This window comes from Periophthalmus magnuspinnatus, chromosome 11, assembly GCF_009829125.3.
Source record: "Periophthalmus magnuspinnatus isolate fPerMag1 chromosome 11, fPerMag1.2.pri, whole genome shotgun sequence".
NCBI classification, from domain to species: domain Eukaryota; kingdom Metazoa; phylum Chordata; class Actinopteri; order Gobiiformes; family Gobiidae; genus Periophthalmus; species Periophthalmus magnuspinnatus.
In genome coordinates this window covers 3,212,362-3,238,818 of record NC_047136.2, presented here as the reverse complement: position 1 = coordinate 3,238,818, position 26,457 = coordinate 3,212,362, and the positions used below count along the sequence as shown (strand labels likewise).

Sequence of the window (26,457 nt, the reverse complement as noted above, 5' to 3'; positions counted from 1 at the left end):
ATTGTGTCCCTCAAGATATGAACATTAATAACAGACAAATCAGCTGCCTTCTTTCCCCTTGGCTGCTCCCGTTGGCATTTGATGATATTTGTGGTTCCAAATATGGAGCCTGGCTCCAAATTTGCCCCTGACTGTGAGCTTCAATGAGCTTCAAGTGACTGGAGTCAAACATTATGGGTGACGTCACATTCACTTGTCCATTGTTTATGAGTTTATGAGTATAGTTCACTGCTGAGCTGGAACAATGACCAGGTCACTTTGAATGACGGACTGGATTAGACAAAGTATCATGGATTTCTATTACTACAATAGTTTCTTATGGATTACCGGAACGGACGAGGCAAAGATGCATATTTTGACGACAGGTGATTACTTATTGAGCGCTGCATAATGGCGGGGTGCTGTTGGTGGCCAATATAATTATATCAGAAACACTGTGACCCAATACAGTATTATATACCAGTACTGTAAGTAGTACTAGAAGTATTATTACATTTGTATTGCTATTAATCGTATTGGTTTTAATTGTTTTATTTAGTAACACAATATTTATAAAGACACAATAACTTTACTTGTGCACGCGTTTTGAGTGATGATTTTCACACAGATCCAGAGTGTGTTAAAAGCCTTGTCATTCATTACCCGTCTCCTCCCTCGTGTGACATTAGGGGCTGCAGACCTCAAAGGCAGAACACTCTCCTTCTCAGCTCTGCCTGGTTTTTAATAGTCGACATCAATTTTCAGCTGTGGCCTTGTTTTCGGACCTGCTACGGCCAAGTGTCACGGCTCCATGCACTTGAAAGCACTTCATCGCCTCTCCCAGTCTGGCTCTGTCCCGCCTTACCCTTTAACAGGTTAGGCGACAGAAATTTGGGGGTCTGGGGCAAGAAGCGTCACATGGGCCCCCCTCTAATATAAATGAGTAGGATAAAGGTCCAGTTCTGGGCCCCTAAACCCTTGGGATCCCCTGCCCTTTCGCACTGACTAGGGGAATGTCTAGTGGTCTGGTTCTGAATGACTGAATAAACTTTGGTCACTAATTTATTTCATTTTTATATCTATATATTTTTTTACCTGCCAAAAAACACCGTGCTAGAGCTGGGATTTAACCCTAAAATCTTATGAAGACGACGACTCTTGATAAGTTCATGTTGAAAACGAGAGATTTTAAGACACATTATAACACGTAATATAATTTTTTTTTGTGTCTTTATTTAAAATGTCTGTGTAAATCCTCAGTCATCCAGGTCTGATCCATCGCAAACAACAAAGTTAAATCTGTCAACTGGACAAATCTTGTAGGAGTGAAGACGTTTCGCTGCTCGTCCAAACCGTTTCTTCAGTTCTGGTCAGATGCTGGTGGCCACTGCCTTTAAATCTATCAGAGGGGAGGGGCTAACTACACTGAAACTGTAAACAGCTGTTGTCTCCAGTTTCAGCTGAAACTGCCCTATTCAGCTCTTAACGACCCTGCTATTGTTCTCTTTGTTCTGGGTCTGAGGATGGAGTTGTAGATGGGGGACAGATTATGTCTCAGGACCCCATTTCTGTTTAAGGAAGGATTCTCTTTCCTAACAAAAATTGCTTCTTTAACTCCTCTCTCAAACCATTTTTCTCTGGCTAAGATCTGAACTTCACTCTCTTCAAAGGAGTGGTTAGTGTCTTTGAGATGGAGCTGCACGGTGGACTGGGGTCCAGAGGAATCTCCCGTCGGTGTTGGTTCATCCTCTTATGCAGCAGCTGTTTAGTTTCTCCAGTGTAACGCTCACTCTTCACTGAATGGAGTAGACACATTACTTTGTTTATGGTTCGGGGTTTTGTCCTTAGGGTGAACCAATTTTTGCCTTAAAGTGTTTGTGGGTTTGAAAAAGACAGGAATCTCATACACCCAAAACATTAAACATTATCGATGTCGAGGTCTGAGTCACATCTTCAGGAAGAATGTTCCAGGTTTAAACTGCAGAAAAATGAAACACTGATTCACCTGGTTTAGACCTGATCTAGTCCTGGTTCAGTCCTGGTTTCGTCCCATATAGTTATGGTGTAGGCCTGGTTTAGACCCGGTTTAGTTTTGGTTTAGTCCTGGTTTAGATCCGGTTTAGACCCGGTTTACTCCTGGTCCAGTTCTGGTTTAGTCCTGGTTTAGTCCTGGTTTAGTCTTGGTTTAGTCTTGGTTTAGTCTTGAGTCTTGGTTTAGTCCTGGTCCAGTCCTGGTTTAGTCTTGGTTTAATCCTGGTTTAGTCCTGATTTAATCCTGGTCCAGTCCTGGTTTAGTCCTGGTTTAGTCTTGGTCCAGTCCTGGTTTAGTCTTGGTCCAGTCCTGGTTTAGTCTTGGTTTAGTCTTGGTCCAGTCCTGGTTTAGTCTTGGTCCAGTCCTGGTTTAGTCTTGGTTTAGTCTTGGTTTAGTCTTGGTCCAGTCCTGGTTTAGTCCCGGTTTAGTCCTCAGAGTGTGAGATGTTCTTTGGTCCATGGAGAGACTTGTACAAACTCAGAGCTGCTTTAAACTCCACTAACCTGGTACATTCTTTGTGCTCATGCCACAGTTCGTGTAAAAAGACGACTATCACTTTGAGACACGTGAGCAAATCCGCTCTGACGATATCTGATTTATAACGTAAACCTTGTGACAGCTGAGTGTGTCCTGCCAAAGCCAAACTGAGATGAAACCAGTGATGAACTCAAAAGATCTTTTCTGCTCGTGTTTCTGGCTCCTCCATCGCACAGAATATAGAATGAGGTTCAGACTTTTTTCTTTTTTACCAGAATAGTACAGTACAGGCGTAAAAATCAGCAGGATACACGATTCTCCACCAAGAATCTGCGACGCTATGCAAACAGATTAAACGATAACGTGAATGACAAGACTTGTAACCTGAAAACAGCAGAGTTATTATGTTTTTATATGACATTTCTACAGTATAACATCTGCATAATTCATTTAATAACTGTCATAATTCAAAACTGGGACACACACGGGTTGGGACGGTTTGTATACAGTATTTTCTTTATTATAAGTCTTTTTTTCATAGTTTGGCCCAGGGTTTGACTTATACTTATGCAACTTATGTGAAATATGTTTTTTTCATTTTTTGGCTGGTGCGACGTATACTCCAGAGCGACGTATACTCCAGAGCGACGTATACTCCAGAGCGACGTATACTCCAGAGAGATTTATATACTCCAGAGAGACATATACTCCAGAGCGATTTATATACTCCAGAGAGACATATACTCCAGAGCGATTTATATACTCCAGAGCGACTTATATACTCCAGAGCGACATATATACTCCAGAGCGACATATATACTCCAGAGCGACATATATACTCCAGAGCGACTTATATACTCCAGAGCGACATATATACTCCAGAGCGACAGATATACTCCAGAGCGACAGATATACTCCAGAGCGACATATATACTCCAGAGCGACTTATATACTCCAGAGCGACTTATATACTCCAGAGCGACTTATATACTCCAGAGAGATTTATATACTCCAGAGAGACATATACTCCAGAGCGACTTATACTCCAGAGCGATTTATATACTCCAGAGCGATTTATATACTCCAGAGCGATTTATATACTCCAGAGCGACTTATATACTCCAGAGCGACATATACTCCAGAGCGACATATATACTCCAGAGCGACATATATACTCCAGAGCGACATATATACTCCAGAGCGACATATATACTCCAGAGCGACTTATATACTCCAGAGCGACTTATATACTCCAGAGCGATATATACTCCAGAGCGACTTATATACTCCAGAGCGACTTATATACTCCAGAGCGACTTATATACTCCAGAGCGACTTATATACTCCAGAGCGACGTATACTCCAGAGCGATTTATATACTCCAGAGCGATTTATATACTCCAGAGCGATTTATATACTCCAGAGCGATTTATATACTCCAGAGCGATTTATATACTCCAGAGCGATTTATATACTCCAGAGCGATTTATATACTCCAGAGCGACGTATACTCCAGAGCGACGTATACTGCAGAGCGACGTATACTCCAGAGCGACTTATATACTCCAGAGCGACTTATATACTCCAGAGCGACTTATATACTCCAGAGCGACTTATATACTCCAGAGCGATTTATATACTCCAGAGCGACTTATATACTCCAGAGCGACTTATACTCCAGAGCGATTTATATACTCCAGAGCGACTTATACTCCAGAGCGACTTATACTCGTAAACACAGTAAATACAACTGTGAAAAGTACATGTAATGTTATGAAAAAAAATTGTAAACAAAATCCTTCTCTCATTATTCTGGCATTTAGCAAATAGAAATAATTTTTGTAATCCTATTTGACCTAAAACAGGAAAAGTTTCATCAGATTTCATGTCAGACAGTGAGAAAAAAAAAAAGTGTGTGTATTTGTATATAGTGTATTTAAACTTTGTGTAGTGATTTCAACTGTTTTACTCCTTTTACTGTGGGCAGGGGTGAGACTGGACAAAAATAGGGACACCTGGGACATTTCTTGTTTAAAACTGGGTCACATCACTGGTGTCGGATACGTCTGCCAGGACAGGGGACACAGGGCGAGGCAATGACAATTTCAGAAAAGTTACACACTGTACCTTTTATCTAGACCTAAAAAAAATTATTTATATATTAAGTTTTTCATCAAAGTTTTTGCTTTGCATTTCGATGGCACTGTGTAGTAACGTTGTACTTCTAGTGACGACAATTGATAATTCGCTGTGGCATCAGGCGGGGGGTGTTCTACTTGTATTTCTATGGTGGAATGTTCAGCAGTTACCATGGAGACACAGTGCACAAATTCAAGAAAAAACACAAAATGGATTTAAAGGTCCGATATTACAAAAACTTGACTCGTGTGAATGAAACAAAACAGCCCGAAAAGTTCACAGATGTTTGAGTTACTACATCTCTAAAGCTCAAAACGCTCTGTTCCACCTTGTGATGTCATCATGTGGTAATACAGGAAGTGCTCCACTGTGTTTTTAACCCTTTAAAGACTCAGAACATTATAGACCATTATAGCGCGCCTAGACTTTTTTCTTTTTTTTTTTAACCATAAAAATCATGTTAAAGGAGGTATCACCGTGTACTTTTGCCCTTTTTCACACAACGACCTCTATTTTACAAATCCATCCTTATTTTTCCATTGACGCATCAAATAAGTGTGTAAAACCAGTTTAATTAGAAGAAAAATGTAAAAACGAATGTACTTTTGAGTAACTTTTATGCAACTAAACAATGAAAAACACTATCTGTCCAGCTCTGAAACACTTTAAATTACATATATGAACAATAATAAACATTTATACAAGAGATTATGCAGATTGTGTTTAGGATTAGGTTTTTACAGCCCTTCCTATAAAAAAATGTCAGGCGTTTATGCAGCTAAGACAGTGATTTTGCCAGGTAATATTTTTTGAAATGTCGATTAAAGAATATCTGAAGTTCTGCAGCTTATAAATTTGTAATATTTGGTAAAATAAGTAACATATTTAAAGAGCCTCGTGCCTCTGCTTTGAGACGCCGATTGAATTTACACGTGAGTACAATCGGTTGCGGAGTTACGGCGATGGAAAGTCCACAACCGCGAGTCTATCGGCGACGAGAGCATCCGACGCTATAGGGTTAAACTCCACACGCCTTCACTAGAGTCATTTAGATAATTTCAGCATCTGGAACTGCCAATCTACTACTGAACTAAAGGTAAAATGAGCTGTTAACGTGTAAACTACCACTTGATGACATCACAAGGTGGAGCGGAGCGTTTTGGAGGTGTAGATAGATTAATAAGCGTCACTCAAACATGTGTGAATGAAACAAAACACAACTCTATGCGTGTTTTTGAGGAGGTAACGACGTTATAACACGACTTAAACCTCACACGAGTCCATTTTGTGAAATATCGGACCTTTAATATGTCAAATCAAAAACGTACGGCCCGAATCCTGCGCCGGCTCCAGCGTCTGCGGAGGTGCACTCGGCAGAACGCTGGTCCAAACGTACTGCCGTCTCTTTACGCGGATTTGCCAGCGCTTTCAAACGGATTCAGACAAAATGATTTGAACTTGTTTACCAAGGAGCAGCTTAGTTCATCGGGCGTACATAATGGGATTTGTGTGAGAAAGAGTGACGAAGAGTTTGTGACGCCGGGAGTTCACCGTGTCAGAATGACTTGTTGTTTTGTCAGAGCTGGAGGGACCTGTTAACAGTCTCCATTCCCCACAATTCTAATTCTCTCTCACGTAACGTCACCGCAGAGACACACTTTCTGTTCTAGGCGGGTTTTGACTTGTCACAGGATGCAGAATTTTAAGGTCAGTGAGTAAAATAAACATGATACCGCCGCTCTCTGTGTAACTGCCGCCGTCAGACTCGTCATTTTGTTTTCAAATCGTTCGTATTAACCCGCTCTACATGATCCTGGGTTTTTTTATTTTCCTTTTGTGTCTGTAAATCAAGATATGAACATTAATAAGAGACAGATCAAGCGTTAGCCTTAGCAACAGGTTTGATCGACAGCGTTGCTAAGCGTTTGTTCCGTGCGTTGTGGATGCAAAAAGGCGTTAACTTCAACCATTTTGCTTCAGATTGGCTCTTTGGTTCATAATTCATAAGCAAAAAATTGAAACAAACCTGTGAATACTTCTACTTTTTCCATTTTTTCATGTGATGTTTTTATTTGAGTAACTTTGTACCTCTGTATCTGTACTTTTCTTGTACTTTAAATAACAAAATTGAGTTCTCCATCCGCCGCTGCTGAAATCTGTTTGTAAATATAACCTTTGTGTAAGATGAAATGTCCAGGAGAGTTTGGGAGATGCTGAACTTGTCCGGTCTTGTTCATAAATGAGCTGCTGCTGAGGAAGTTGTCAGCCTCTCATTAACTCATCAGTCACGTTAAAAAAGACTCTACGTCACCACATGACCTGGAGTAACCTCTGTCTGCACCTTCACTGCTCAGCTCTTCAGCTTTTACTTTTGCAAATACAATTTTCAATTTCGAATACCGGATTTTTTTCTGTTCAGGAAATATATGGACAGTATTGTAAAGAATAATCAGCGCAAGTTATATTTATCAGAATGTAGTTCCCAGGAGGAGGACGCTGTGGCAGAGAGGAAATGAAAGAAATAAAATGAAATAAAATTATATTAAAAAAAGAAATGACATAAAAAAAATAATAATAATACAATAGAATACAATGAAATAATAAAATAAAATATAGTAAAAAAATAAATAAAACAAATAAAAAAATAAAATGATAAAACAAAATATAGTAAAAAAAAATAAATAAAACAAATAAAAAAATAAAATGATACAAAATATATAAAATCATCAAATCAAAATAAATAAAATAAAATCATAAAATAATAAAATAAATAAATAAAATAATACAATAAAATATAATAAAAAATAAATAAAACAAATTAAAAAATAAACTGATAAAATAAAAAAAACAAAAATAAATATAAAATCATTAAAATAAAAATAAATAAAATAAAATCTTAAAATAATAAAATAAATAAAAAAAATAAATAAAATTGTAGGGATACACCAATCTGATACTGAAAAATTTGCTGCTGGATATCGGCTTCCAAATATCGATTCAGCCATTACCCTGGTTGGACATGTACATTGATAATAAGACTATTTACAGGTCATAATTGGCCCTGAAAGTCTATAATAATGTTTGCATTTTTATTTTAGTCATATTTTTTGTTTTTGTTTTAAGGAAATAAATGCTGCTTTGGTATCGGTTAATATCGACATCGGTATCAGAACTGAAGAAGCTGGATCGGTGCTTCCCTAATATTCAATCTTATACTACATAGTTTTACATTTGTAATTATAATTTTCAGATTTTACAGTGGACAGGAGGTGAATAAATAAATAAAACGTAAGAATGTACAGATCTGATCCTGAAAACTGATCCAGATGTTATGGAACTGTTTGTCTTTTAAGTCCAGCCAATTTTTGTCTTATTTTACTTTTGTTTGAAGGAAATAAATGCTGTTTTCAGGCTTTGCTCTGGTATCAGTTGAAGAAGCTGGATCAGTACATCTGTAATATTAAATCTTTTACTACACACTCTTATCCTTACCTTATACTTTCCAAATCATTTGTTGAGGTGGTTAAACAGTGTAACTTTAAACGGCTACGTCTTCTTTCCTTTTATAAACATGAATGACTATAATTTGCCCACTGCCTGTTGGACCTGTTCCTGATGAGCGCAGAACAGGAACGCCCCATAAGACCAGCAGTTTCCATTGTGTTATTTGCTCAAATTATTCTCACTATAATTACTGTGCCCAAAACATCCCAGCGTCCAACCCAAAAGACAATTCACTTAATCTGCCTGTAGTTATTACGCAATGTGTAATATCCATAGACTGTACAGTGGTCCCTCGTTTATCTAAAAATAACCCGCAATAGACGGAGTCAGCTTTATTTTTTACATTATTCTCTATGTTTTTGTCTGTAAAACCCCTCACCACACACTTTATACACTTTTCTCACACAGGCGTTAACATTTTCTCACATTTCTCTCTCGTTTAAACTCTCTCAAAGTTCAAACCTTCGTAGGCGTCTTTGTCGGTGCAGAACGTTTCATCGACATTGTGGGTTTTGTCGGGGAGAAAACAAATCGCAAACGTACAGCACTTCAGAGTCACACTGCGATCCAACGTTTATGTAAATTTGTCTGAACACATTCTGTACTGGACAGGAGACACGGCACGGAGGAGACTGATGGACAATGGTCTACAGTCCAACAGCCAATCAGGACGCACGACACAATGGTCTACAGTCCAACAGCCAATCAGGACGCACGACACAATGCACGCTCATACGATGTAAAAAAGCATGAAAAATTGCACTAAAAAAATCTGCAAAACAGCGAGACCGCGAAAGGTGAACTGTGATATTGTGACGGACAACTGTATAAAGAAGTGGACTGAGAGTGACGTCACCCATAGTTTGTGGCTCAAGTCAAATGAAGCTCATCGAGGCTAGCAGTTACAGAGCCGAGTTCTGACGGCGAGTATCACAGCAACCAAAGAGCCAATTCGGAGCCAGGTTGTTGAATATAACGCCCCTTCCAATCCGCAACACTTGTTTAGCAGGGAGTGGGCGCTTAGCAATGCTGTTAAATCAAATCAAACCTGTTGCTAACGCTAACGGGAGCGACCTCAGGGAAAGAAGGCGCCTGATTTGTCTGTTATTAATGTTCATATCTTTATTTACAGACACAATAGTGAAATAAAAACCCCAGGATCATGTAGAGGGTTAATACGAACATTTAAGACCAAAATGACGAGTCTGACAGCAGCAGAGACAGAGAGAGAAGCGACAATTTTTCAGTGTAAAGTGTTGACGGAGCCGGGAGTGCGCCCTTGCTCACTTCCTGTTTGGAACACCGCAGCTAGCAGGTTAGCTATGTCCACTTACACACAGTCCATGGTAGCATCTGTCCCTAGAAGCACATGTGGTGGTTCTGCATTTTCTTTTCTCAGTCGGCTGGTTCAGGGGACACAGGGCGAGGCAATGACACTTTCAAAAATGTTACACACTGTACCTTTATCTAGACGTAAAAAAAAAATATTTATATATTAAGTTTTTCATCAAAGTTTTTGCTTTGCATTTCGATGGCACTGTGTAGTAACGTTGTACTTCGAGTGACGACAATTGATTATTCGCTGTGGCATCAGGCGGGGGGTGTTCTACTTGTATGTCTATGGTGGAATGTTCAGCTGTTACCATGGAGACACAGTGCACAAATTCAAGAAAAAATACAAAATGGATTTAAAGGTCCGATATTACAAAAACCTGACTCGTGTGAATGAAACAAAACAGCCCGAAAAGTTCACAGATGTTTGAGTTACTACATCTCTAAAGCTCAAAACGCTCTGTTCCACCTTGTGATGTCATCATGTGGTAATACAGGAAGTGCTCCACTGTGTTTTTAACCCTTTAAAGACTCAGAACATTATAGACCATTATAGTGCACCTAGACTTTTTTTTTTCTTTTTTTTTAACCATAAAAATCATGTTGACGGAGCCGGGAGTGCGCCCTTGCTCACTTCCTGTTTGGAACACCGCAGCTAGCAGGTTAGCTTTGTCCACTTACACACAGTCCATGGTAGCATCTGTCCCTAGAAGCACATGTGGTTGTTCTGCATTGTCTTTGCTCAGTCGGCTGGTTCTGTCGGCTTTGAGGTCAGCCTCGAGAGACCCGTTTGCTCACTCGTGCTAAACCGCAACAAACTCATTTATTATCTTGCTTTGGGATGACTGTAGGGACCGGCTCAGAGCCACATCTGCGTTTTTATACTCTTCAAAAACACTTTAAACTTGACAAGCAGCAAAAAAAAACATTTCATCCTCCTGCAGGAAAAACACCCAGAATCCTCTTAGTGAAAGTGAGAAAGGAGTCGTCATGAACAGGGTGACAGATACTATTTTGGGGCTCCATGTTTGGATGCTCTTCAGAGGGGTCCTGCAGGGAAAGTCACTTCTGCTCAAGCTTAAAGCGCCATTAAAGATGATGGGTTCACAGGGAAACACAAAGAGACAACGCACAGTTCAGGGAGACGTATCGCTGCTTTGTGTAATGACCTCATCCACTTGAATTGGTTCAGGGATGTTAATGCAATTTGAACTTCCAGCAAAGGCTTTATTAAATGCATACTTGGAAATTACTCGAGGTCAAAAGGAAAGATCTGCACAGTTATGTTTTGTTTATTTGAAAACTTTTTTAAAAATTCTTCCGGTGGCAAACTTTTATACTGTATTTCCATAAATCGACTTGGATTTCCATTGCGATTTTGCGGTGGTTAAGGTTAGCTTTGATGGTTTGCTAGTCTGTTAGCATCAGCATAGACGTAGAATAGAAGCGTGTAAACTTTTTTGATAGAACGGGGAGTCAAATAAAACTTTAACGGAATGCAAAATTGTTTAACCGTCTGGTGCACAGCGGTCACTGCAGTGGACAGCTACTAAAACAACTTTCTCTTTAATGCATTAGTTTATGTGGTGGAGCCTCTAGAGTGCTCTCTGCTGCCACACTCCATTGAGATCAATTCAGTGGTCAGTCGGTGTAACTGCAAGTAAATTTCCTTTGATTAGTTTTCTTATTCAGGCCTAAACGTTGAATCTAAACAGTGTTGAAATTTCCCAAAAATTGTTGAAATGTTTTACAAAGCATAAAAAGAAAGATGTGTTTGTGTATTTACAATAGAACACAAGTTAATTCATTTTTACAGGCAGCTCACAATGTTGTTTCATGTCCTGAGAAGAAGAAAAACACTTCAGAAAAAAAATCTTGAGCAAGGCTTTCATAATTCATGCATTAGAGGGTTAAAATGTGCAATTAGGCAACAACAGATTTAAAGACAATAACATTTTAAATCAGACCTGTTAAATAATCTATGACACCGGTGAAGCATTATGTTATAATTAGCACATTTTAAATTACAATAGCTAGTACAAGGCTGTTAACTTCCGTGTTAGAAAACTGTGGTGCCCAGTGTGATGTTTCTGTAGACGTGGATAGCTGCACATGACACGAGCAAGTAGCGGATTTGTGCCAAAGTGCTGAATCGTACGTGTATCCTGCAGTTGGTCCGGTCGAGGTTCAGCAGAATGAGGTCAGCTGACACCTGAATAAACTGAATGACCAGGTTATTACATCAGGGGATTTTTGGGGATATTCCAAGACGACAATGTCAGGATTTATCAGGATTAAACTGTGAAAGAGAGAGACAGGAGCATGAGACACAGAGAGAGAGGGAGAGGGGGAGGGAGGAAAAGGGAGAGAAAGGGAGGCTGAGAGGGAGAGAGACAGAGAGCGAGAGAAATCAGAGAGAGGGAGAAACGGAGGCAGAGAGAGAGATACACAGTGAGAGAAAGAGGGAGAGAGAGAGGAAGAGAGAGAAATGAAAGCAGAGAGGGGGAGAGAGAAAGAGAAGCAGAGAGAGAGACAGAGAGAGAGAAAGCAGAGAGAGGGAGTGAGGAAGAGAGGAAGGAAGAGAGAGAAATAGAAGCAGAGAGGGGGAGAGAGAGAAAGCAGAGAGAGGGAGAAACAGGCAGGGAGAGAGCAAAAGAGGGAGGGAGAGAAATAGAAGCAGAGAGGGAGAAACAGAGGCAGAGAGAGATGCACAGAGAGACGGAGAGAGAGCGAGAAAGAGGGAGGGAGAGAGAGAAGCAGAGAGAGACAGAGAGAGGGAAAGACAGAGACATCATTTTCACACATGGATTGTCCGTCACAGAGTCCAGACCTTAACCCCAGTGAGAATCTTTGGGATGAGCTGGAGAAGCTGCAGCGTCAGACTCGACCATCATCAATGCAACAGGTGAAACATTAATGCAACACTGGACGGAAATAAATGTTGTGACGTTGGAGAAGCAGAAGTGATCAAAGCTAAAGGCGGAACAACCAAATATTAGTGTGAGTGTGTGACCTTTTTTTTTCAGTGGCGACTTGTTTTTTGGCCAGGCAGTGCATATAAACAGACATAGCTAACCTGCTAGCCATCGTGTTTTTTTGCTCTTAAATCTTCGTATTAACCCGCTCTACATGATCCTGATGTTTTCCTTTCGCCATTTTCTCCATAAATCAAGATATGAACATTAATAACGGACCAATAAGGAGCCTCCTTTCCTCGAGGTCGCTCAAAATTTGCCGCTGTCCTCGATGAGCTTCATTTCGACTGGAGCCGGACGCTGTGGGCGACGTCACACTCACGCTCAGTCCTCTTGTTTATGCGGCCTGTGCGTGTGTCAGCGGAGGTGAAAACGAGATAAAAGGTCTGACGTTAATGGAATATAAATGACGTGTTAACTCCAGCCTCTAGGGGGCCTCTTTAAAGCAAATGATAAACATATACAATCTACAGAGTATATTTATATCTCGTTATTCGTCTACGCATGACTCTTGCCGTTTTCAAACAGATATTCTTCTTCTTATTGACGTAATCCCATTTATAGTATTTAATTTCCGCCGTCCTAACCTGCCTCTCGCTGCAGCCGGACCGTTTTGTGTTTGGAAGGTAATGAAACTGCCAGTGCGCATCAAGCCCGGGTTAAAATGTGACCAGCAATATGGGCCCTCCATCACGGCTACGGCCAGTCCTTCAGGTGCGCGCTCTGCGATGGCGGATACTGGCCTCATTTGTATTCTAAAGCAGCACCGGGGAGTCTGAGTTATGAGGTCCTCCACATCGACTGGTCTCGTATTAACTAGGACTAACCCATCCCCCCGTACAACACAACTAGAGGGTTTTAAACGCTTTATAGATGCGCCATGTCGTAAAGAAGTTTAGATTTAACACAGTGAGGGCGACAGCAGCTCGGTTGGTGGAGCGTTTGTCCATTTATCTGAAGATTGGCAGTTCGAATCCCGCGCTCGACTTAAACATCGTTGGTTGAGCGGTCAAATCTATTGATCCACAGGTTGGCGGTGCGAAAAATATTTACCAGTGAAGGTGAGATAGAGCTAACAAAATCAAAGAAGGAAATGGGAATAGAACCATGAAATACTTGTCAAAACTTGTCAAAAATACTTTACATGGTCCAAATTATGTCGCAGTAGCTCAGTTTTGCCTGCGATAAACGATTTTCACGTCTGGCTCGCGACGGCAGATCATAAAGAGTTTATAGTAGCTAACGCACGGCTGTAATGTTCTGTTTAATGTGTTCATAAGATGGAAGCGTAGACTGTGTAAAATGGTGGACGTCACCCACAGCGTTCGGCTTCAGTCAAATGAAGCTCGTCGAGGCGAGTTCATACTAATTTACGGACATAATAGTAAAATAAAAACCCCAGGATCATGTAGAGCAGGTTAATATGAACATTTAAGACCAAAATGACGAGTCTGACAGCAGCAGAGACAGAGAGAGGACACAGTTTTTCAATAGAAAGTGAATTGGAGCCAGAAGTGCGCCCATGATCGCTTCCTGTTTGGAGCGTAGCGGCTAGCAGGTTAGCTATGTCCACTGTTTATATATACAGTCTATGGGTGGAGGTGTTGACATAATATAAGCCGTTTTGTGTTTTTTTGCCTTTTCTTGCACCTGCTTTTTATATATTTTGGCGTTTTTTATTGTTATATGTTGTATATGTGCAAAAAAAAGAAAAGAAAAAAAAAGCATTGAAGGCAGAGGGCAGGAGGAGAGGAAATAAATCACCAGGTAGTGTGACTGTCACTTCCCATGAAGGCTCTGTGTAAGAGAATTCCTCGGGGTTTGGATGCAAGGAAGATCAGAGAGAGAAAGACGGAGAGACGGAATATATAGGCTGAAGGAAATTACATAATAAAAAGAGTGTCTGAGGGTGTGTTTGTCTCTGAAGTCGATCGTGCTCATGTTTCAAGGTCGAGTTAGGAACAAAACAAGACAAAACGCAGATATACTTACGACTTTGGAAGCATCAAAACGTTCACTTCTTACGTTTAGTCAGTTTATTATTATTATTATTAAAGTGTTCATATTACGCTATTTTCTATGTTCTAATGTTGTTTCCTCATCACAAACAGACCTGGAGTTGTGTTTTTTTGTTTCATTCACACATGTTTAACACACAAACCTGCAGATTTAGGCTGAGTTTTTCTTCTCTCAAACTCAAAACGCTCCGTTCCACCTTGTGATGTCATCGTGTGGTGATACAGGAAGTGCTCCGCTGTGTTTTTAAAATCCACACACCTTAATTTCCAGAATCATTTGGATCATTTCAGCCCTGGAATTGCCGATCTACTGCTGAACTAAAGGTAAAAAAAAGAGCTGTTAACTTGAAAACTACCACTTTATGACATCACAAGGTGGAACAGAGCGTTTTCGGTTTGAGAAAAGAAGAACTAATCACATTATAACACGGTTTAAGCTCACAAGAGTCAATTATGTGTAATATAGGACCTTTAATAAACGACTAAAGGCTAATTACTCTTAACGATGCAGCAAATTAGTGTTATATAAGCACGTAAAGTAGCACAAAGGTAAAACTGTTGTTGTTTTTCTAAATGTCATAGTTACCAGTCTGAAATCGAGCTAAAATTGAACTAAACACGATCACATTACTGTTTATACGTAGATGCAGGTTTGGATAAATACTGAGCGCAAAGTAAAAACCGGTTTCTCCAAAGCGAAACACCGCCTTATTGCGAGTGTGTGCGGGCCTTGTGCCAGCAGGGTCTCCACACAAACAGACTCCACCTGTTCCTCTTGACCCCGCGTTAGCCGAGCCGTGACGTCACAGTCCAGCTCCGGCGTGTTTTTGTTTCCACGAGTTTGCTACGCTTACATAACAGACGCACAGCAGGCCGCACGCTCTCGCCCTGTGTAGAAATGTTGTACGACTGTTGATGCTTTGCTGTGGCGGCATCGGGCTGGGCGTGTTCTACGTGTATCTCTATGGCGGGATGTTCAGCAGTTACCGTGGAGACGCAGCGCACACATTAGCAAACGCTGACAAAAATGGCTTAAGATTGTCTATAAAATGGATTTAAAGGTCCTGTATTACACAAACCTGACTTGTATTATTAGGATATCTACATTTCTAAAGATCAAAACGTGCTGTTCCACCTTGTGATGTCATCATGTGGTAATACAGGAAGTGCTCCACTGTGTTTTTAAACTCCACACGCCTTTACTAGAATCGTAATTTACTAGAATTTGTGTAATTTCAGCCCCGGAATTGCCAATCTGCTACTGAACTAAAGGTAGAAAAAGGTTAAAGGTTAAAGGTTAACTTGAAAACTACCACTTCATGACATCACAAGGTGGAACAGAGCGTTTTGAGTTTTGGAAATGTAACAGACTGATAATAAAGTGTTACTCAAACATGTGTGAATGGTCCTATATTACACAAACTTGATTCTTTTGAACTTTTTGGGGCTGTTTTGTTTCACACATGTCTGATCTCTAAAGCTCAAAACGCGCTGTTCCACCTTGTGATGTCATCATGTGGTGTAGTGCTCAACTGTGTTTTTAAACTCCATAAACCTTCGCTAGAATCATTTGTGTAATTTCAGCACTGAAATTGCCAATCTACTACTGAACTAAAAGTAAAAAACGAGCTGTTAACTTGAAAACTATCACTTCATGACATCACAAGGTGGAACAGAGCGTTTTGAGCTTTGGAGATGTTACAGACTGATAATAAAGTTACTCAAAAACATGTGTGAATGAAACAAAACTGAACTCAACGCATGTTTTTGAGGAGGTAATATCATTATAACCTGACTTAAAGCTCAGAAGAGTCCATTTTGTGTCATGTACGACCTTTAACCTCACACTGCCCTGTCCACTGACCTCTCTGTTCACCTAATGCTCCTCCGTTCTTGTAACAAAAGCCGCCCATCGCGCTCTCGTCTTTAGCTCCTCCGCGGACGCGCTCGGAGCAGCGGCGGGGAGGGTGAGCCGAGGCCACGACATGACATAATGCTGCTCTGTTTGCCATTACACGTTCCAATAAGTGAGTGTGTTCTGTTTGTCAGTCCAGAGGGAGGCATGTTTTTGTGTATCTACAGTAACTATCCTCATCGAACGGCGTGAGGCGGCGGCGAGAGGGTTTTCTGAGGAAGTGAGCTAATAAATGGGCGTGTTTGAGGCAAAAGACGAGAAGAATCAACTGCTTTTAGATGACGCGACAGTAGGAATAGTAGAAGTAGTAGTATCAGTGTTGTTTTTGATGGTGACTTCAATGTAAATATGGAAATGTGCTCCTTGGTGACCCCTAGTGGATGGAGGGTGAATCAGCGACCGTCAACCTCACTGTTAGCGTCACCACTTCCTGTCCAGTTCTTTTTTTATTTTTTATTTAACATTATCATTACAAAAACACGTAAGACACAAAAAAGCAGCACACCACAAAACCAAAATTAAAACGAAAGGACCTGAGACGTCGAATACAAACATTTTTCAGATTTACGCAATTTCAAGGAGTAAAATAGTTTAAATTAATTCATAAAATGTTGAAAGTGGAAGGTAGAATCTCTCCATTTACAACAATGAATATGATATTAAAATATGAGTAACATTCAAATTTTGGAAGGTTTTGCCGAGTCAAATATTTAAAGATGAGACAGTGGACAGGAAGCTGCAGGTGGGATAGAGGTCAAAGGTCAGAGGTTAGGGGGTTAGTGTCACAGTGGACAGGGAGCTACAGGTGGACGTCACTGATAACATGTTAAAAACTACGCAAATAAAATGAATACTTCACCAGAGAACACAAAGAAACATGTTTGTGCCTGAATGCTAACGCTAACGCTAATTTTGAGGCATAATAAATAATAAAACAACACCACAAACTGAAGTATTGTACATATAAAAATAACCGGGTAATTATTTTATTTTATTTAATTAGTTATTAAATTAGTTATTTAATTAGTATTTTACGAGGTTGTTTATTTTATATTTTCGGATTTGAATAAAAGTGACTGTTAGCCTTGAGAGCTAGCGTGTGGCTGTGTGAGTCTACAAGGCTAATCTAAAAAAACAAACAAAAACAAAGCAACAATGTTCTGTCTCGTAATGTTTTTGTTTTTTTTCCTGAAGCTACATCATTAACTACAAGGACACACACACTTGCTACTTGTTAAAAAGCAATATTTCCAACCCATAAATTTCAGCTGGAGACGATATTAACCAGAGATACTGCTTCAACTTCACTCAGCTTCACGCGGGGCTTTTGTGGTGTTTGACATTTTAACAAAAGCTCAGAAAAAACACAGACTTTTGACCATTAACACAAAGACATAACAATAAATCACACGGTTAACTAAAATTACTGGAGCGCAGCATTTTGATCCAGTTTGTGACGTGACTTCCTTGTTTTTTTTGTGTGTGTTTTTTTTTGCTCGTGTGAAGGAATGGTGTGTGTTTGGTGTGGAATCAAAGCCACGTCCAGGTCCGCGCCCCTCTCCCCCCGGAGCAGATGGTGTCTCTTTAGTCCTTCTAATGAATATTGATACACTCTGTCCGCGCTGGGCTGTTGTTACCCCAGACCCGTGAACGTCTGAGAACGAGAGGGACTCACGGACAAAGTTTGTTTCAAGAGAACAACAGCTTCACTTTCTACGTCAAATTATCTCATAGTATGACTGCAGTAGTAGTAGTAGTATTTGTAGTAGTAGTTTATTTATTTATTTATTTGACAGGGAAAATGCACATTAATGAACATCAGTATAAAACAGATGTAAATTTTAGCAACAAAGCTAGTTTTCATCCGTAGTCACGTGACTGGTTTGTTTTAAGTTGTAGTAGGAATATATTAGTAGCAGTATATTAGTAGTAGTAGTGGTAGTAGTATATAATAGTAACATAGTAGTAGTATAGTAGTTCTTGTATATCAGTAGTAATTAGTAACAGAATATCTGACCATGCTAACTGCTCGCTTGCTAACCTTTTGTTTGCTAACTCCTTGTGTGAAAGGCACTAGTTTATCACAGTCCAACTTAAACAATAATAACTCCAGCATCCATATAGTAGTACTAGTTGTATAGTACTAGTATAGCAGTAGTAGTATAGTAGTAATTTGTAACAGAATATCTGATCATGCTAACTGCTCGCTTGCTAACCTTTTGTTTGCTAACTCCTTGTGTGAAAGGCACTAGTTTATCACAGTCCAACTTAAACAATAATAACTCCAGCATCCATATAGTAGTACTAGTTGTATAGTACTAGTATAGCAGTAGTAGTATAGTAGTAATTTGTAACAGAATATCTGATCATGCTAACTTCTCACTTGCTAATTCCCCACTTGTACAGCACAATTCGTACACAATTCAAAGAGCTTTACAGAATAAGAAAGACATTAAAATCACAATCACACAAATCAAAACATAAATAATCACAAATAATCAGTCAGTAAATTAGTAATTACAACAGTAGTAGTAGTAGAATAAAAACCTTTCAGTTAGTAGTAGTAGTAGTAGTAGTAGTAGTAGTAGTAGTAGTAGTAGTAGTAGTAGTAGTAGTAGTAGTAGTAGTAGTAGTAGTAGTAGTAGTAGTAGTAGTAGTAGTAGTAGTAAGGCTGCAGTTTATCACAGCCCAATTTAAATAATAACTTCAGTATCCATAAAGTAGTAGTATAGTATAGTCTACTACCACTATACTATTACTACGACTACTACTATAACCGTAAATACTAGTAGAATATCTGACCATGCTAACTGCTAGCTTGCTGCCTGCTCACTTTAAAGGCTGCAGTTTATCACAGCCCAATTTAAATAATAAAAACTTGCCGGTTCATATTAGTCACAGTGTTTTTGTACAGAGGGGACATTTTGTCTTTCACTGACACAGTTTGATTCAATAAAGAGATGGCCCCCGTGTAACAGCGACACTGAAATGACGCTCCGAACAGTTAAACGCATTTACCGGGACGACAGCGGCTCATTTATTTCTCTGTTTACAGTCTGTGGAAAGGCCAGGGATAAGCTCTTCATCCTCTGAGCGAGACACTGCAGCGCCCGGTGTCTCAACAAGTGCTTTTCTTATCAGACAGTGTCCAAGTCGACACAGACAGCTCATATTGTACTTTTGTTTTATTTTTATTTTTTGTTTTGTTTTTGGAAAGATGCGTGAAGATAATTCCATTGTAAATAATATATACATGTATGTTTAATTTCAGATCTATACACTACCAGGCAAAGGTTTGGACACACATCACCTCAATCAATGTTTTTTTTATTTGTTTGTTTTTTTTTGTTTTTTTTACTATTTTCTACATTTTATATACAAACAGAAGACATTAGATATATATGAAGCAATATACATGGAATTATGTGGCAAAGAAAAAAAGTGAAATAGATATCAAATGTTGGAGAATTTGAATATAAAATATAAAAAAAGTAAAAAAATTATATAATTACTTAATATATTTGATGTATTATGTGTATATAAAATGTAAAAAGTAGTCAAATAAAGAGAAAAAAAACACTGAATGAGAGGGTGTGTCCAAACTTTTCACCTGTAGAGTACTTTTAAATAATCAGTTTTAATTTAACAATTTATGATTTGACTTTTTAGATCAGTGAAATTAATTACTCCTATTTTTTTATTTATTTTTTTTTTGGAGGGGCAGAAAGAGCAGATTATATACAGTCTACCCTACAGACTGTTTATATAAATGGACATAGCTAACCTGCTAGCCGCCGCATTACAAATGGGAATTGACTTTGGCTCCAATTCACTTTTTATTGAAAAACTGTGTCCTCTCTCTCTGTACCTGCTGCTGTCAGACTCGTCATTTTGGTCTTAAATGTTCGTATTGACCTGCTCTACATGATCCTGGTGTTTTTATTTCACTATTGTGTCTGTAAATCAAGATATGAACATTAATAACAGACAAATCAGGCGCCTTCTTTCCCTGAGGTCGCTCCCGCTAGCATTAGCAACAGGTTTGATTGACAGTGTTGCTAACAGCCTTGCTGCGGATTGGCTCTTTGGGTTTTGTTTTTTTTCCGTGCCGAGAAGGAGGGTCAAGGACAGGAGATGTTCTGGGACACTTCTCCATGTCCTTGTTTTCTGTTGATTAATTTGCTTGTCTGTTTCTGTTTCATTGTTGATTTTCTAACTTTCTGTTGCGGTTAAACCAATTCTCATGTTCAGCCCTGAGAGGCGACGGCTGCTGTGATTTTGGGCTTTACAAAAATAAACTGAAGTGAACTGAAACTGATCGAAATTCCAAATGTGCAACTCGGCGCTATAACTGCTAGCCTCGATTAGCTTCATTTAACTGGAGCTGAACGCCGTGGGTGACGTCGCACTCACTTAGTCCGCTTCTTTACACCGTCTATTTTGTTTTGTCTGGACATCATACCTTTTGTGAGCATTGCAAGATACCACCATTTTGAAACTTGTACATTAAATATTACTACCTCTTACTAACCAAAAGCAAGTTCGTTGACGGCTTAATGTTTGAAGTTAATTGCACTGACCGCGTGTCCCTCCATCTGGACGGACGTAGGTTGCAGCTGTAGCCCCCTGTTGCCCCGTGTCATTGGAAAAGAACCCCCCCCATTCACAACGCAAGTCCATCCAACACGCTCTCCCTCCACACGGGAAAAACACTGCATTGTTTTTCATTTTCGACCATGGAATCAGCCGTTCTCTTGTCCCGCTGCGTGTTGGATTTCATGACCTCTGTACTTGAGGAAACATTAGTCGACCGGGATAAAGCCAAGCGCAGCGCTCTCAGACACACAACGATGAAACGCTGTCAGCTATTTATAACCCAAAACCTCTGTATAAAGCGATAATGGACACAGAGGTAACATTAGGAGGAAAGAGGTAGTCCCAGAAGCTAACGGTAAGTGAGAGTCGTAGGCGAATTACATGACGATTTTAAGCGCACAAGCTTTGACGCGACGTAAATAATTGGTCTGACAGACGCTGAAGGCTTCTACGTTTGGCAAAAGACAAGGACGTTACTGCTGTGTCGATTTGTTTATTCCACAAACTGTATAAAGACGTGGACTGAGCGAGTTCGGCTTCGGTCAAATGAAGCTAATCGAGGCTAGCGGTTATAGCGGCTAATTTGGAGCCGAGTTCGATATTTGTAACTCTGACCGCGAGTTTCATAGCAACCAAAGAGCCAATACAGAGTGAGGCTGTTGAAGGTAACGCCACTTCCTGTCCGCACTGCTGGTTTAGTAGGGAACTGGGCCTTCAAACAGGTTGCTAATGCTAGCGGGAGCAGCATCAGGGAAAGAAGGCGCCTGATTTGTCTCTTATTAATGTTCATATTTTGTTTTACGGTCAAAAAAAAGCTAAACAAAAACACCAAGATCATGCAGAACGGGTTAATACGAACATTTTAAGAGCAAAATGACGAGTCTGACAGCAGTCGTTACGGAAAGAAGGACGCCAGTTTTCCAATAGAAAGTGAACTGGAGCCAGAGTCGATGGAGCTGGAAGCGCACCCATGAACACGCGGCGGCTAGCAGGTTAGCTATGTCCATTTATCTAAACAATCTATGGTTTATTCCTATAATTTTCTATCTTCACCATCCAAAAATGTGTTGTTGGGAAAAAAAAGAAGCTAATATAATCTTTTTTTTAAACGTAAAAAACGGGCTAAAAATAGCAATTACTTCTCATGTTTATGCAGAACACCGTTTCACTTCAGGTAAAGGATTAACGGGATTGGGATTATTTTATGTAATTATTTAGAAGGTGAATCTAGAACTATATATTTTTTCCTAGGCCACATCACACACGTGTCTGAAGTGCCGTGGAGTTTGGGAGGCTGCGGGTGGAGGTGGAGGAGGAGGAGGAGGAGGGTTTGGGTGGGTGGGTGGAGGTCGCTCGCTCTTGAAAGGCAAAACTCTGACAGCCGTTTTGCGCGAGAGGGGGGCTTCCAACAATCCACAATGGGCCTAGGATTTTCCATGCGAGGAATCTAAATGAAGAGAAGCAACAAGGGCGAAGTAGACGGACGGAGCGCGAGAGAGAGAGAGGGGTGGGGGGTGGAGGGAACGGAGTATCAGACCCGGGGGATAATGCAGCTGGGACAGGCCGCCCGGCTGGAGGCAGAGCTCATTGTGCGCTCGTCTCTCACTCTAGACTTCAAGGAGACGCCGGAGCGACACTTTATAGACTTTATATCTCACCTGGAGTCGCGCGAGAGGGACGTACTGCAGTTTGATCCGAGTTTGGCGCTTGTTGTCATGTTGTTTCGGCATGGTGGTATACCTGAGGAAAAGCATCCACTCGCTTCTGTCAATCTTCAAAAAGACGGGTGAGTCCTGCGTCGCTTTGGGAATAGTGTGGAGCTTTTAGTAATCACAGCATTTGGCGAGTTTTGTGATGTTTGAAATGTCCGTTCTCACCGATTGTAGTCCACGGTCCAGGCTCGTACGCAAACAATTAACGTCATTTTTAAACATTTCCTGAAAGACGGAGTTTAAATCTGTCAACTGGACAAAAAGGTGAAGGAGTGAAGACGTTTCGCTGCTCGTCCAAGCCGTTTCTTCAGTTCTGGTCAGTTTTGGAATCCTTCCTTAAACCGGAATGGGCGCCTAAGACATAATCTCTCACTGATCTATAACTTTAAACTTAGACCCAAAACACACAGGAACAAAGAGAACAATAGACTGCCATTAAGCGTTGAATAGGGTCGTTAAGGCTGAAACTGGAGGCAACAGTTGTTTACGGTTTCAGACAGATATAAGGCAGAAATCTGACCAAAACTGAAGAAGCGGTTTGGACGAGCAGCCAAACTTCTTCACTCCTACAGCGATTTGTCCAGTTGACAGATTTAAATTTCGTCTTTTTTTTTTTTTTTTTTTGCGATGGATCAGACCTGGACGACTGAGGGATTACACAGACATTTCCTGCTAATGAGATAAAGAGCTTAACGGAGTTTTTGACGATTATCTTAATGAAGTTAAAGCCCGTAACCTCCCGCGGGGATCGGGGGTCTTGTAAACATTCGAGTGAAGTTCAGATAAGTTAAGATAAGAAATCCTATGTCCCGTGAAGTGTTTTTATTACACCGGACAGATATATACGCTCATGGTACAATCGGCGTGGTGTGACTCCAAAAGGTCAAAGGTTGTGTTTACATATAATTACTTGGCCGACACATTTCTCTGGTAATTATCTTCTCGGCCACAGCACTTCATGTTGTTGTTTTTCTTATACAGAACTTATTTTTCCATTTCTCCAAACTTTTATTTGCCAGAACAACCCACGGACTTTTGACCCATGTGACTCACTACGAGCTGCTTTTTTCATACTGCATTTAGAAACGTTAGAATTTATATTTCCATACTCCGGATCAGTGGTGGATAAAGTACTGTATTTTCCGGTGTATAAGTCGCACCAGCCAAAAAATGCATAATAATGAAGAAAGAAAACATATACTTCACATATAAATCGCATCTGAGTATAAGTCGCACCCCCGGCCAAACTGCGGAACAAAAAAAATGCGACTTATAGGCCAGAAAATGCGGTACTCAATTTTGTTGCTTAAGTAAAAGTACAGATAATACAGAAGTAAAAAGTTATTTATATAAAAGTATCACTGCCCACCTCTGGACTCATTACAAAAAAGCCCGTGTCCAAAGTCTGCAGGTGGATTATAATGACGCTTTACGGCCGTGATGTTCGTCACTGCTCGACTCAACACTTTGCCGTACTAATAACTTTAATGTACAGTTTTATTTGCAGCAGAATAAGTCAGAAAATAAGATAATAATGTCACTCACAAACATAAGATTCAGTGTAATCCGCTTCAGTCTGAGATGTGGAGACTCTTTTTAAAACGTAAATGTCACTGTTTGTGTTGTTACTGTCCGTCTGTTTTTAAAATGGACCATGAGTCTGGAATAAAGACGAACTGAAGTGAATATCCAGTGAAAAAAATCTGCTTAAGTAAAAGTATTTAAGTACTCGTTTAAAAAAAGTAAAAGTATTTCACACAAGTGTTTGGTATTTGGTATTTTGATCACAGTAACAATATGAATCAATGTCTTAACTTTTCTTATGAGTTTTGTATATTTATTTTTGTTTTGCTCGAACTCTTAAACTTTAGTCAAGATGTTTCCACGAACATGGTAAAAATAACCCCTCAAATCAGATGAAAAGTACTTTTTACTTTTCAGCACAGTTCAAAAATGCAGTGGAGCAGAAAGTCCAGATACTGCTCTCGATTGTACTGAAGTAAAAGTAAAAAGTATCCACTGTAAAATGTACTTAAGTAGACTTTTTAGGTATCTTTACTTTACTTAAGTACAGTACTGCTCCTGATGTGAACGTATGAGAGTGAAGACGCTCACACACTGGATTACCGAACCAAAGCCGCTGTGTTAGAACCAACAAAGGAGGGAAACGGACACCTGAAGGCTGCTCTTTGATTAAACAGACCCACTTGAATATCAACAAGTCGTGTCTTCTGGTCAGTCTAGTCTCTTCATCTGATTATGTAACCCACTTTTAAAGCTCCTACATGACACAAAACCAACTCCTGCAAGTTTTAATCATGTTCTAATGCAGGGTTTGTGTGTTAAACAAGTGTGAATGAAACAAAAAAACACAACTCCAGGTCTGTTTGTGACGAGGAAACGACATTAGAACACAGATAGCGTCATATTTGCGCTTTAAAATCATTCGTTTTATAGGTGAGCACCTCATGCGGGAGACTAGACTCACTAAAGATGTCTTCCCATGTGGTAAACGAGATTATCCAACCCCCCGCAGACGAGCCGCTGGTTTGGCGTCGTGCACCTGACCGGATTGGACAGGTGCCCGACCGAACTGCTCTGGAGAGACTGGGAGCGTCTACAGACTGAATTAAAATAAACACTCTTATGCCCGGGGCTCCACTCCAAGCTGATAAAAGCTTTAGGACTCGCACACCTGTCCGTTGTTGTTTACATTTGAGGACACGTGTGAAGTTCAACTAGTGACTCTCTCTCAGTTTGTGTTCTTACCTGTGAGTAAATCGTGTTTTGTTTTTGTTCTTTTGTCTTTCTCCACAGCTGGGCCGAAGGCGACGGAGGAGCAGAAGAGGTTGGCGGTTCATTACACGGCGGCTCGGCATTACCAGGAGAATGTGTTCATCGAAGGCAGCAGACCGCAGTACCTGGAGGATCTGCACACTGAAGCTCTGGAAGGACTCAAAATACTGCAGGAAGGTCAGATGGAGTACTTTTTAGTGACTGTGAAGGAAGTGATTACAGAGGAGTGTAGGTACAAACAGCAGGAGCCCTCCAGTACTTATACCACGAGAAAGGTACGATCTATAGAAGGCTGGTCTAATCGAAATCCGCGAAGTATCAGCTTTATTTTTTTACAGTTTTTCTCTATGTTTTTGTCTGTAAAACCCCTCACCACACACTTTATACACTTTTCTCACACAGGCGTTATCATTTTCTCACATTTCTCTCTCGTTTAAACTCTCTCAAAGTTCAAACCTTCGTCGGCGTCTTTGTCGGTGCAGAACGTTTCATCGACATTGTGGGTTTTGTCGGGGAGAAAACAAATCGCAAACGTACAGCACTTCAGAGTCACACTGCGATCCAACGTTTATGTAAATTTGTAAAATGTAATGTAAAATTGCACAAATTTCTCATAGGCTTTCCAAAAAAATGTATAATAGAAGTTTGAAAGCTCGGGGATAATCAGCTCTGTAGTGACTAATGACCACGTTTTATTTAAAATCTGTTTGAAAAACTTTATAAAGCACAAAGTTATTAAAACATTTCGCTGAATTTTGTGTTTTAAATGTGCTTTTTAGGCTTAAAACTGCTGTGTTATGGATAATAGTTAGCATGTAGCTGGTTAGCATGTAGCTGTTAGCCTCCACGATGTCTTTGAACTCTTAATATTTGAAATTTTGGAAAAGTCTATGGGAAAAATGAATGGATTTACTTGGGAACCAGAGCAGGAGGTCACTGTTGAGCCCTGTTTACTCTATATAGGTGTATGGGTCAGAGACGG

The 26,457-nt window shown here is 40.1% G+C and overlaps 1 protein-coding gene across 2 annotated transcripts in view; it reads left to right on the top strand.

Annotated features, from left to right (window-relative positions):
* kiaa1522 (KIAA1522 ortholog) overlaps nt 1-26,457 on the top strand; it is a 63,399-nt gene that overhangs the window by 27,266 nt on the left and 9,676 nt on the right. For both annotated transcript variants that reach the window (XM_055225372.1, XM_055225373.1), the window contains one exon: nt 25,497-25,652. In XM_055225372.1, coding sequence (XP_055081347.1) covers nt 25,497-25,652 — 156 coding nt within the window. The remainder of the gene's footprint in view (nt 1-25,496; nt 25,653-26,457) is intronic.